This window comes from Halichoeres trimaculatus, unplaced genomic scaffold, assembly GCF_033239565.1.
Source record: "Halichoeres trimaculatus isolate MK-OKI-2021-1 unplaced genomic scaffold, fHalTri1.1 fHalTri1_scaffold_17, whole genome shotgun sequence".
NCBI classification, from domain to species: Eukaryota; Metazoa; Chordata; class Actinopteri; order Labriformes; family Labridae; genus Halichoeres; species Halichoeres trimaculatus.
The window spans coordinates 13,252,217-13,264,954 of record NW_027437195.1 but is presented as its reverse complement, the minus strand read 5'-3'; the positions used below and the strand labels follow the sequence as shown (position 1 = coordinate 13,264,954).

At 40.7% G+C, this 12,738-nt stretch overlaps 1 protein-coding gene across 2 annotated transcripts in view; it reads right to left on the bottom strand.

Annotated features, from left to right (window-relative positions):
* asap2a (ArfGAP with SH3 domain, ankyrin repeat and PH domain 2a) overlaps nt 1-12,738 on the bottom strand; it is a 68,562-nt gene that overhangs the window by 11,286 nt on the left and 44,538 nt on the right. The window contains exons 5-17 of one of the 2 annotated variants that reach the window (XM_074691923.1): nt 11,197-11,246; nt 10,338-10,364; nt 7,847-7,976; nt 7,499-7,584; nt 7,077-7,152; nt 6,872-6,958; nt 5,669-5,772; nt 5,084-5,153; nt 4,691-4,778; nt 3,840-3,888; nt 3,509-3,675; nt 1,761-1,894; nt 1,186-1,280 (exon numbers count right to left, since the gene is read on the bottom strand). In XM_074691923.1, the coding sequence (XP_074548024.1) occupies nt 1,186-1,280; nt 1,761-1,894; nt 3,509-3,675; nt 3,840-3,888; nt 4,691-4,778; nt 5,084-5,153; nt 5,669-5,772; nt 6,872-6,958; nt 7,077-7,152; nt 7,499-7,584; nt 7,847-7,976; nt 10,338-10,364; nt 11,197-11,246 (1,163 nt within the window). The remainder of the gene's footprint in view (nt 1-1,185; nt 1,281-1,760; nt 1,895-3,508; nt 3,676-3,839; nt 3,889-4,690; nt 4,779-5,083; nt 5,154-5,668; nt 5,773-6,871; nt 6,959-7,076; nt 7,153-7,498; nt 7,585-7,846; nt 7,977-10,337; nt 10,365-11,196; nt 11,247-12,738) is intronic. The other variant, XM_074691924.1, reaches the window with a different exon arrangement.

The following is a 12,738-nucleotide window of genomic DNA, read 5'->3' as shown; positions in this document are numbered from 1 at the left end:
CCCTGCTGCTCGTGAGAAATCTCTCCGACAGCGGGGAGGAAAATACTGAAGTTGAAGAGCCATCACTGCTCTGTTTTTGGCTGTAAACGGCCACAAAATTCCATGCACAAGACTGAGTGGCTAGAGTTAATTTATCAAGGAAATGTTCCAGCTACACTCAGTAAAACTGTGCATGTGTGTGCTAGTCACTTCACGGCCGACTGCTTGTCCAACTTTGGACAGTACAACAGAGGGCTAGCGAAAGGACTGGTCCTGAATCCAGGTGCATTACCAACCATCCGCCAACAAACCCCAGACCCTGGAAATGTGAGTATTTTAAATGCTGTGTGCTGTGGAGCAGATGTAAGAGCTTTTCCTCAGTGTGCCCCCTGTCTTTGTGTTAGCTTCAGGATGCTAACTTTAGCTGCGGTTGGCCTGTTGTTTGAGCCTGTAATGTTACGGTAAACGAGCTTCGCTGTTTTCTAAACATTGTGCACTCGGAGCTTGTGGCGCCGCTCTCAGTGACGCGGGAGAGCGGGCGGTATCAGCGGCGGCTCATTCACATATGAAGGTCACGCCCACTAAATCAGAGCGTTCTGAACAGAGGGGCTATGAGAGCCTGGAAACAATGCTGCTGTGCTTGATTTATTGTTTTTTTTTTTTGAACCAAAACATGTTACTACCATTTCATGAAGACATCAATGATCCATATTAAACTGCAGAAAAGGAGCAGAATATGGGACCTTTAAAGCTGGATGGGTATCGGTGAGAACGGGGCTGATCCAGGGAACCAGCTCTTTGCCTTTTTTATTTATTTTTTCTTTTCTTTTTCTTTCATTTTTTTTGCCTAATACCAGTCCACAGGGTATAAAAGTTTACCACTGAAGAGAATTTCTGTAAGTTCTGAAGCGTTGTTAAATATTTTAGAGTTTAAATAAATACTAACTTCAGTAATTCCATCTACTCATTTTTTGCCTTTTACCCAAGACGTTACCAGTCTTATCGAATCGCTATCGGATACCCAAAGCCCAGGTATCGGTATCAGAACCAGAAAAGTTCCCTAGTCTGACTAATGTCATCAGGATAGATTTGACAGACCTGTCAATAATTACTGGATAGTTAATAAGACTGGTGATTTGACATTACGCCCAGGAGTTGTGCACACAGATGGAGTAATGAGGAAAAGTGGGTGGGAGCTTGACTTACATGTCACTGGCTGGGTTTGGTTTCACCACATTTTCAGCATTTAAGCAAGCCTCCATGATTTCATTAAAGCCTGCATTCCCCACATTCTTGGCCAGCTGTGAAACACACACACACACACAAACACAGACACAGACACAAGAACACACACGTAAATTAAAACCAGTTATAGCAGTAATTTTCTGCACCACGTGCATAAATTCAAGTCATTATATTGCACCTCTATTAGGATGTGGTGAAGCCCCTAAACTGAGGAAGTGTGAAGTCTTTTAAACTGCACAACGCCCGTCCCATTATGGGTCGCATGAGTGGCGTCCTGACACCAAAACCCAATGGATTTAACCACAGACGTCCCACAGGCAGTAGATCTGTGCACCATTTAGATTAGAAAAGCCCCCCAAAAATGTCAGCCATCCTGTGGTCTCTGGAAGGGATGCTACGCTTGATTTACTGTCCATGTTTGCTTTCCAACTCAACTCTCTGCTCCGAGCCATCCCCTCTCAGTGTCACCTTGCCTAAAACTCCTCAGGTTTGTGAGTGTGTGAACATGCGAGATGCTTCTGAAGATGGTGATTTACCAAGAGCTCTGAGGTGCTGAGTACGTCAAGTGTGAGGGACTGGATCCTGGAGTAGTGCACTCCCAGCTCCCTGTGAATCCCTGAACACTCGATACAGGTGAGAATTCCCAGGTTGGTAGACAGCCATGTGGGATCTGGGGGAGCAAAAGAGAAAAGTCAAAAGGATGGAGAGAAGCGGAGGGACATGCGAAAGCAGCAGTGATTCCTGAGCTAACTTTGTGTGTGTCCTTGTGCTAAGCTGTGATCCCTGGAAATGTAATAGCTGCCTGGAGGACTTGGTTGTACCAACCACTGACACACAATGTTAGACAAAGTTCAGCTGAGCAGCTATCCTCCATCCCTGACCTACATACTCAGAGAGTGTACAGTATGTATCGCATGTACAGTATGTGAGAATATTCATGTCTGCAGGGCAGAATTTCACAGGATTTAAGAAAACCACTGCAACAATCCATGTATGGGGGTAAAATGATCTCAAAGTTGTGTCAGAAATTCACCATAAATACTGACAGTCCAGTTTGAAGCAGATTTTTTATTTTTATTTGAGGGCATACCAGTGGTTTTGCCTGCTTCAGCTCATAACTATGCATTGACATCACTGCTAACACTCTCCAAAAGCATACCACACATTTTTAGGCTGATTTCAAACCTTTAAGGCAGAAAATAATTCCGGATAATTTCCTCCAGAGTCTTGAAAAAGGCTTTCATGCTTTGTGGCGTACAAGTTGGACAAGTTATCCTTTGACAGACTCGGGAAGCGGAGATGAAGGGTTAAAGGTTTTTTTTCCTGACTTCAAAGTCAAGACAACATTTTTATTTTTTCTGGGAATTCTGGGATTGCTTGCTTACAATGAGAAATAATTCTACTTAAAGAGGTGGATGATCACAGTTAGACCCTGACAGATTTAGTCACTGTTAAGAGATTTGGATAATCACTGATTGAAATCACAGCTGCTGAGTCGTGCTGAACTAAGTGGGCACTAGAGAGTGACATGGGAGTGGATTTCACTCCCACAGAAAAAAAAAATCCAGTCCCATCCCACTCCTGGTAAAATGACTCCCACTCCTGTATAGCTCCCATTTTTCCCTTATTTTAATTTTTAGGCAATACACTGAATTTGACTTGATTTTCTCCCCATTCTTTTAAAGTTAACTGTTGACTTCTGGGAAGTGTAGTTCTTTTCATTTGCTTAAGAGTGTAGGCTTATTGGAAATAAACTACAAAATGGCGACTTCTGTCACATATTATATTCTATCTTCGTGATTGGTTCCAGCTCCCGTCTGCTCCTGTTAACTTTTTAACCTGTACCGCCCCATTTTCTTGATTATTGGTTAAGTTGACTCCCATCCTGCAGAAATCCCATGGGAATCCCGTGTCCCGCAGGATTCCCAAAAAAATGTCAGCCTCTGGTGGGCATAGAACATCCCTCAGTTTGTGATGAATATGGCTCAATTTTTATCCCAAGCAGACAATTTGATAATTGTTTCACGCTGGTCCTTTTAAACAGAGAGAGTCTATGCAGGTTGATTTAAACAGCCAATGATCATCATCTTGTATCAGTCATCTCTCAGTGGTGGGTTGTGCCTAAAGGACAGCTGAAGTAATAAAAATATTGCCTGAAACACAGTTCTCTAAAGCTTTATCAGGAAAAGCCACTGATGTACTTTCTTGTCAGCTACATTAATTTAATCCCGACGTGTTCAGATTGCTGTGAGTCATAAATGGGGTGTCCATCACAGCCACTCACTGGGCGCTCCGCAGTCACAGCACACGTCGTTCCCCGTCATCCTCTTCACCTCTCCCAGGATCGCCTTCGTCAGCTCCTGCACAATGTTGTTCTCGCCGACGTGCTGGTCCCCTTTAAAAGCTTGATTCAGCGCCTCCTCCTTACTGTTCTGCAGCACCGAGATCCAGCTTGAAGAGAGGGAAACATATAAAATAAAACCAGTGACAGAGAGAGGGAAAGACTGGGTGTGAGGTAGGAAGAGTGTGGAAAGTGGCTGAGGTGGTAAACAGGATACACTTGGGGACAAGACGAAACCTACACACGCATTGAAAAGGAAGGAACAGGGACTTACATCTGACAGTCCTGGTCGTCCTCTGCCTGAAAGTGATATGTTCTGTCATCTGAGGAAACACAAAGGACAGAATGAAGCAACAAAAAAAAGAGAAAAGATCTAATGGGAGAGAAGTGATTCTCAACCAAGAGCATTGAAGTTTTGTACTGAAGATCAGACTGAACCTGCACGACTTCACAAAATCAACAAAAAGTTTTTATTTCTGCGTTTTGATGACATTTCACCAGAGAGACTGTGAAATCTTTCAACTGAATGTATCTACAGCAGGGGTCACCAACGTGGTGCCCGCAGGAACCACTTAAGCCATTTTTTTTGGGCCGGGCAGTGTATTTCTGGTATAAAATTAGTGTTTGGAATCAAAATCTCTAAAAGACTAAAAGTCAAACACTCAGATTTCTTCTTTCTGGGTTGAGACTAAATGCTGGATTGGCATCGGCTGAATGTATGTTTTTCTTCATTTCTAAAAATATGCTTATCTCACTGCATAGCTCAATAGGAAAGTATTTGAAATTCGACCAGCTGCAGAACAAATCTAGGCCTGCTGTGTTGTGGGAAAAACAGATAATTAAATTAATCCAACTGGAAGCCACTGGTTATATATGTATACAAACGAGCAGCCTTTTTAGCATGTCTTTCTTTCATCCAGTTTCCTGCTCTGTCCACTCTACTGTCCTCTCCAAATGTGTAAAATCACAATAATATTACTTTGAGATAAAAGATGAATAAATAATGCAACTGAGCACAACACACAATGACAGAAACAGGATAAAGAGCGGGACTGATATGCATAAGAAATAAAAAGGGATGGGTGAGTGGGAGTGAAATATGAAAAGAGCTTGGGTTGATCTTACGGGATATGAGGTCAAAGCTCCTCTTCTCCTCTGGGTTGTGTTTCACCTGGCAGGTGAGCAGGTTGAGTTTAGCTGGCGGTCGGTTGGCCTGTCAGAGAAAGGAAGGTAAAAACCTGAGTGATAAAACAACAAATGAGAGTTTGACCTTTTTTAACTGCTGATGAAGCCAAGTCAAACCTCTGCTAAGCCATGCGCTGCATTGTTGAAATTTTTCCGAGCAAATAAAAATAGTTTTGAGAGCAGTTATGTGAGGACACTGATACTGAGTACATGCACTGAGACCATAGCCTCTATGCTCTCCCAGCATTTCCTGTCTCTCTTTAACTGTCCTATCAAAATAAAAGGTCAAGCTCTCAGATGTTTAAAAGAATAAAAGCCTTGCTGTTCACTGACTGTGCCGTGTGAGATGGTGAGGTATCCGTTCTTTGCTGTGCATTTTCTCTTCTGCCACACTTTCCTCAACCTGCGCAGACAGGAGACTGTGTTAGTTTGTCACATAAACAGCAGAAAATCACTCACTGGGTATGAAATATTTAACATGATCACATGTTATAATAAAGAACACATGCATTAGTGATGACCCAGGCAGAGCTGTCTGTTCATATATACGCTAAGATTATGAATTATTTATAAAAGAGATGAAGTAAAGGGTTTGAATACAAAACATTTTAGGATCAATTTCTCATAAAACTAGGATTTACTCCTCTTTCTATTGCGCCAAAGCTTCTGTAAAGAGTTAACAGAAAGCTATTTTTAAAAAGTTATTCAAAATGTTAACAAATACTGAATGACTAAAAAGTCTAAACTCCTTCCTGATTTTACTTCTGGTATGAAAATTTAACTCTCATTTACTCATTTTATGTAAAGACCTGAGAGCACAATGAAAACATCCTCTTAAAATGGTTGTGTAAAGTAAACCAGGTTTCTTTTCTCCCACAGTGCCTGAACACATCTTTTGAAGTCATCCTGAAAGCTCACCCATCGCTTTTCTTGAAAAGAAAGCCGCTGCGCTCTGTGCCGTGCTCCTTGTTACCCTGTGGTTGGTGCAGGCTGTAGGTGGTGCTCTGCCTCACCTGGGATTCCTGAGAAAGATTGACACACAAGGGAAGAGAAATGATGGATTAGAGCCTTTAGACAAATTAAGAGCAGGAACCATATCATGATGCAAATTCATGATCTAGTTGGAGCTACTGGAATGAAAAATGGCTCCATTTTTGTGCTCTCCTCCTCCTCTGAGATTTAAAGACAGGCTCTGACAACAGCAGAGAGATTGCTGCTGTGAGCATGAATGACTCTGAACACATGGGGACAAGAAAATTAGAGCTTTTACACTCCATGAGAAACTGCAGGTGGCCACAAGATTATCTTCTGAGTGAATCAAATACAAAATCACATCCTCACGATGGGACTGGGTTCAGTTTTAGTGACAGATTTTGGATTTTCAGGTTTTGCTACAATGTTACAACAACCACCTCAAACCAATCAAAGGCTAAATTTTTCATGAGTGATGCGATTTCCTTTCTGGAGACACGACAGAGAAGAGGGAGGAAGGCTTCTGAGGGTAGCCGCTTACAGGCTTTAAATGCTTTTATTGGTGTTTGCTGTTATCAGTAGACAAACACACACACACACTGCACAGGATAATCTCAGAGGAGCAGGGATGCAGCTTTATCTGGAGCTTTCCTTATTAGAAGATATCATTTAAAATAAAAGGCACCAACACCGTGGCAAATGGCAAAATGCTCGTTATCTGTTGCAATGAAAGGACACAAAGCAAAACCATTTACTGAAACCATGTCACAATGAAAATTAAATGCAAACAACTGCGATAAAAAAGGTTTTTGAAGAAGTCCACTTACTCTCCTAGACTTGTTTCACAAAAGACGGAGGCAGAGAAGGAAAAAAAAGAGAAAATCTTCAGGTGATACCAAGAGCTGCATATTTAATACCTTACTCAGAGCAGAGCTGGGGTCAATTAAAAATCACATTCACACATTCAGGTGGTGCAGAAAATACCCAGTGTGCACGATATGAACGCTTCAACCTTTAAAGGAAATGTGCAGGGAGGGTTGCAGTTTTACAGAGCTCAACCCTGGCACACTCCTTAAATAAAATGTGACAACTGACTAATTCTTTCAGTAGACACCGCTGTTTGTGTCAACACGTGTGATTGTGTGTTACCTCCTTCTGCTCCACTTGTAGAGCCGTTTTGAGAACGTCTCTTAACTGTGTCAGCTGCTTCCTCTCCTCATCCTGCACTTGCTTTATCTGTCAAACATAAAATGTGAAGACAGGAGGAAAAATGAAGAGGAGGAAGACATACTGTGAAACAAACATCAGGTTTGAATAAAAGAAAACGGAGCATAAGAGTGGTTGGTTATCTCACCGTGTGCAGATCTGTGGCTAGTTTTTCTATGGAAGGTTTCAGGTTGTCCACAGCTTTCAAACCGTCCTGAAAGAAACTGAACAAGGGGAGATCAATTAACACAAAGAGAGCAGCAGGCTTCCCTAAAGCACGACTAAATGGATCTGATTTTAACTCCTGTGAGGATTGAAAATGATATCTCTTCTATCTTTGCTGCTCAGTATTGCACATGTGCTATGAAAATGTGATTCTGTTTTATTTGAGCCACTTTGAATCAGATACATTTTTTCAGTTCAAATTTAAAACTCAAACATTAAAATGCTAATAACACATATGCAACAATGATGTAAAGAAAATATTTATTTAAATTCAGTTAATAAAACATTTGACTTGTCTTGAATAGACGTAGGAGTTTAGAAGTGAACATGCTGTGTATGTCTTACTTGCACTGTGCATGGAAGTATTTGATGAGGTTCTGCAGGAGGTCCACCCCCTTCTTGATTTTGATCTCGTTGACTTTCAGGAGATACTGTAAACATATTGAAAATTGATTTATTCAGACAGGTTGAGGCTGAGTTCACTCACAGGTAAAGATAATCTGAGCTCCATCTCAAAAATTTCCATCTTTTTTATCTTGTATATCCCGACACTTCAAAGTAAAACTTGATTTTTTTATACTGTAAAACCTCAAAGAGGGAGAGAAACCAGACCCCCGTCACTCGTTAGGGTTGAATCAGTTGGTAAACTTAAAAGAATCTGAGATCTGACTCCTAATCTCAGGCTCATCTCACCTCACACATCTGCAGCTGGAAGAACCTCCTCTCCTTTTCCATCTCTTCAGCAATTTCAGCCCCGCTGATTTCTGTCCTTATCATCCCGTGCTGCCTTGCATGCTCCTTCTTTTCCTTCTCTATCTTGGTTCTGCCAGGAAGTAACATCACAAGGGTCAAACAGCACTCATAACATATGTTACAGAATGGAAAATGGGTCACTAAAGTGTGGATTTGTGTAAAAACAGCCCTTTTACTGTCCCGCAGATAAAGCTGTGGCAAAGGTTTGGTTATGTTTCAAGGTTTTTTTTAAAGGTTAGGGGTTGTGAGTTTAAGGTATTAGGTTCTAAATTAATGAGGGTGTTTATGGTGTAAATGTATTGTTAGTGTGTCTGTGTAGTGTCATCCAGGCAGCTTTAAACTTCAAAATAAAGGTACATTATAAGTTATTGCAGATGTTAAACTTGGTATGGAGCTATAATGGGTTATTATGTTTTTTAATGATTATCAAAATGATTGTTAAAAGTTTTGATCTTTCTTCTGAACAAACCTTTCACATGCTACACTGCCTGACAGTCAACGCTCAGGGCTGATTTTAAACAAAGACCATCATTTCAGCATACAGCGTCTCAAACAGGCAACCAGGAAAACACACCAAACAAAGAGGGGGCGGGGCACCAGTCCATGCAACAGGGCATTCCTTTCCATATGCTGCTTCTTTTTCTGACAGCATATTTCCTTCACAGCAGAAGCAGCATTTTATTTCCTCTCAGACAGGAGATGTTGATGTGTGTACGGTTCATGTGCTTTAAGACAGAAGTTACTCCCTCAACACCCACCTAGTTCCAAACAATCTGGGCAGTACACGACTGCCTTTTTTAAATTTATTTCTTCATACTGGTGTTTGTACAAAAAGAATAAATAAGATATAACCTAATCATTAATGCACTTAAGTGTTGAGGGTAAACATTTCACACTTATTATAGTTTTACCAGCACAGAACATTTGCTTTGATTGCTTTCATTACTCTAATTGGACTATATTTTTCCAAATGAACATCATTCAGCACAAAATTGGACTTAAATCAAGTGATTAACATATTAAACTCACAGGCAAAATGTTAAAATATTACATCAATTTATTAAAAGTATAGTAATTTTTGCTTACACTTATTATGTTTTGTTTTTATAGCCCTGCAGTTATTGTATAAATTCTTTCCATTATTTTATACATGGATAAAAAGTAACAATCCGGGACGTCTACTCTAAATGTGAATCAATTTTGAAATCTGCATCATATTCATATGTTCTAGGAGAGACTTGCTGAATTTATGAGGTCACAAGGATCTCTTAAATGGTTTATGATGAACTGAAGGGGTGCACCTTAAACACCAAAGTCTGCCCATTGCCCTGCCCTATACAGGCCCCCAGAGGCCAACCAATCAGAGGGAAGGGGGTTTGTGGAGCAGAGAGTCTTAAAGAGACAGCAGCTAAAGCAAAAGTGTTTCAGACAGAAGCTGAAATAAGGTTTTCTTCAAACACCAGTGAGAGAAAACGAGTTTTTTAAGTTGTTCATGATGTAAAGCTAGGATGGGGGTACCAGAGAAACAGGGACAAAAAAACATGGTACCCCCTCTTTATGTAAATCTGACACATCAAACTGATGGTGTTAAATCCTGCAAATGAAGCCTGCTTTGACTTTTTGTCTGTGATATTACATCAGCTCTGGCTGTGATGTATTCTCTATAGTGAGCCATTAGGCAGTAAACCAACCTTTATGCCAGCACGGTTTAACTAAATTAAATGTAGAGAATTAATTGAGAATACACTGCCGGCCTTTGTCAGCACATGAATCTTCAGCCCCGACAGCATTACAGCACCATCAGGGCTGTGTCTAATGGAGAGACACATGTTAGCCAGACTGCTTGGCCGACAGCCAAACTGACAGTTGTTCCTCTGATGATCAGGCTGTAAATTTATTCACTTTCACTCAGTTCAGGAAGCGAATCACACCCAGAGAACTGACAAAGGCGATGCACTTTGAGTCTGGTAAATAAACCACATTTAATGTGGGATAACTTGCCTACTTTATTACATTTAAGATTACGCACTTCCTGAATTAACAGATTTGAAAGTGAAACCAATTTTTAAAGACTAAAAATGGGTCAATTTTGGGATTTGAATGCAAAGAGGTAGCAAACCAAATCAAGACATCAGAAACTGGAAGGTAAAAAACTGAAGTAGATCTTTCTGTGTCTCTCAGGTTTATTACACTGACAGCAGAGAGATCAGAGACAACCAAAGAAGGACAAGACATGTGGGAGTGTTTTGGTGATTTTCCAATCAGGCAGGAACTGAACTCTATTGATGGCTTCTTGTTTGCCATCAATAGAGTCGATCATAGAAAAAGCTTGGACAGTCATAAACAGTCACACAGCATCCGGCTGAAATCTGGAGGCCAGTACAAAGCCCGTACTGTCAGATGGAAGTAGTTTGAAGAGGAGGAAATTTACCCTTTCAGTAAAGAATGTCCTTTGCAGCTTGCAAAATATATGAAAGTGCTATAAAAAGTCATGTGTTCATACATGCAAAATCACAGAGTGACAGTGTGGTGGTGACGCTGGGTGAAGGGTAGTCACATCATTCGGGATGTGGTGACAGATTCAAGTCAATACTTTAGCTTCTAATCATTACTGTGAACCATCATGTTTATAGATATGATTTTTCACAGAGTAATAAATGGGACAATGTATATTGAATGGGTGGTTATGCAAACTTTAAAACCTTGACAGGGTGAGCAGGATCCCAATGTGAAGCAGAGAGTCACCTGCTCACCCTATCAGGCTTCTACTTTGCATAATCACCTCTTCAATAGATATTATCCCTTACTTTTTAGTGGTGCTGGCCAGTCTGCATTATTCTGTAGCATTTTTTATCTTATTTCTTTTGTTCACTGTGGGAGAAACCAAATTCTTTGGAGTAAACCCAGAGGAGCAGAGTCCCAAATGAGAGACGTGTGTTAGCCAGTAATGCCTGATGTCTCAAACACTGAAATGTAAGAGGGGAAAACTGGAGGAAAAAAAACATAGCGATAAGGCGATAGTGGGGGAATGGTCTCAGAGTGACCAATTAGATCTCTGTGGATGACCTGTTACTAGATGGAGGGAGGTTAGTGGGGGAGAAGGGTTAGTGAAGCTAGATAGACACAAACTCTACATTTCTATTTCACATAAACTGACAGTATTTATCAAAACCAGATCAACCCATTGGAAGAATATACTGCTCCAGTAAGTTCAACAGTTTTTACCAAATCTTTGGACTTTCAACATCTTTCTAGAGAGAGTTATTTGGAATACATATTAGATTTCTTACACTTTTGTTTCGTAGTCCTTCCAGGCTTTGTCGAAAGGCTTTTTCAGATCCTGTGACAAACAAAAACAGAAACAGAGGTTATGTTTGTGGGAGAGTTTGTCTGTGAACAACACAACTCCAAAAGTTACAAACGGATCTTCATGAAATTTTCAGGAAATGTTCAAAATGGGATAAGGAAGAAGTGATTAAATTTTGGAGGTGATCTGGATCACCGTCTGAATCCAGGATTTTTTTAAAGGATTCTTTATCATTGTGAAATAGGGCCGTTTTCACTATATGTGTAAATAACTCCACCATAAATAGTCGCATTGCTTTGCAAAACAATACAAGACAAGGTCACCATAATTTCTGACAGATGAAAAAGTATGATCCAGATCCTGACAATATTCTGGATACTAAGATCTGGAATATGAAATATGTACTGGGTCATCATAATCTTCAACACTGTCAGGAAACAAATTATCGTACAAACCTGCAACTAACACCAAATTGTAGCAGACAGTCTGCTGAAAGGGAGTATAACATTAAAGCACACTTTCTGAGTGCTTTTCTAGTTCCAAATGAATCACAAAGATGTCACATCTTTAAAGGATATTCATTAAGCCCAAAACTACTTGATATGCACATGAGTGTGTGCCTGTATGTATTAGTATGCGTGTATTTTATCACACTGCAAATTGTTGTGTTAATTCCTCTTCCTCACAGATGCATAAGAGTATTCAGCTGTCTGAGCTGAGAGCTGCTTGAGGAGAGTTTTTGTGGTTGTTGTTGGCATTCATGACACCTGCACACATGCCAACTATGATTTCTATATATCATCAAACTGCTTTCAGCAGCTGCTTCAGCTGAGCGCCTGATTGAGCAGCATCTGTGACGCTGCTGTGGTAATCAGAGAGTGATTAGGAAAAAAAAGGCTGACTTTAGCAGGTGTAATTGGTCATGTCAATCTCCAAATATAGGATTAACGAAGCCTTCTGTGCCTGAAATTGTATCAGTGGAGTCTGTTTAATCACGCACCCAATTATGTCATATTTGACTTAAGTTTTCTTTCTTTATGAGGTCAAAAAACGACAGCGAGCACCTGCTGGAGTTTGAATTTGTTGGAGTTCTGGTTCACCGACGTGTAAAGTGCACATATTTTTGTTCAGTTGGGTAGAAAGTTTATCTCGTGGCACTTTTCAAGCTCCAGAGAGGACAGTGATCCCACTATTGACCTCCACTTGAGCAGCAGAGGAGTGGCAGGCTCGACATGTCAGCCCAGAGGACTACAGTCTGGTTCACTGGGCTGAGCCAAAGAGCACTCAGACATGCAGCCAACCAGCTTATGGGCAGAAACCACCAGAGGAAAAAGGGACATAAAAGGCTATAAAACTACAAAAGAGGCCGAAAAGTGAAGCAGAAAAGGGAGCATGTACAGAAAATAAAGCCAGTGCAAAAGAAAGGAAGTGAACTGCAGGGTCAAGAGAGAGCCAAAGAGAAAAGAGCGGGTTAGCGGAAGGAAATGTCAGAGCCAGAGAAAGAGGAGGAAAATGGTAACAATGG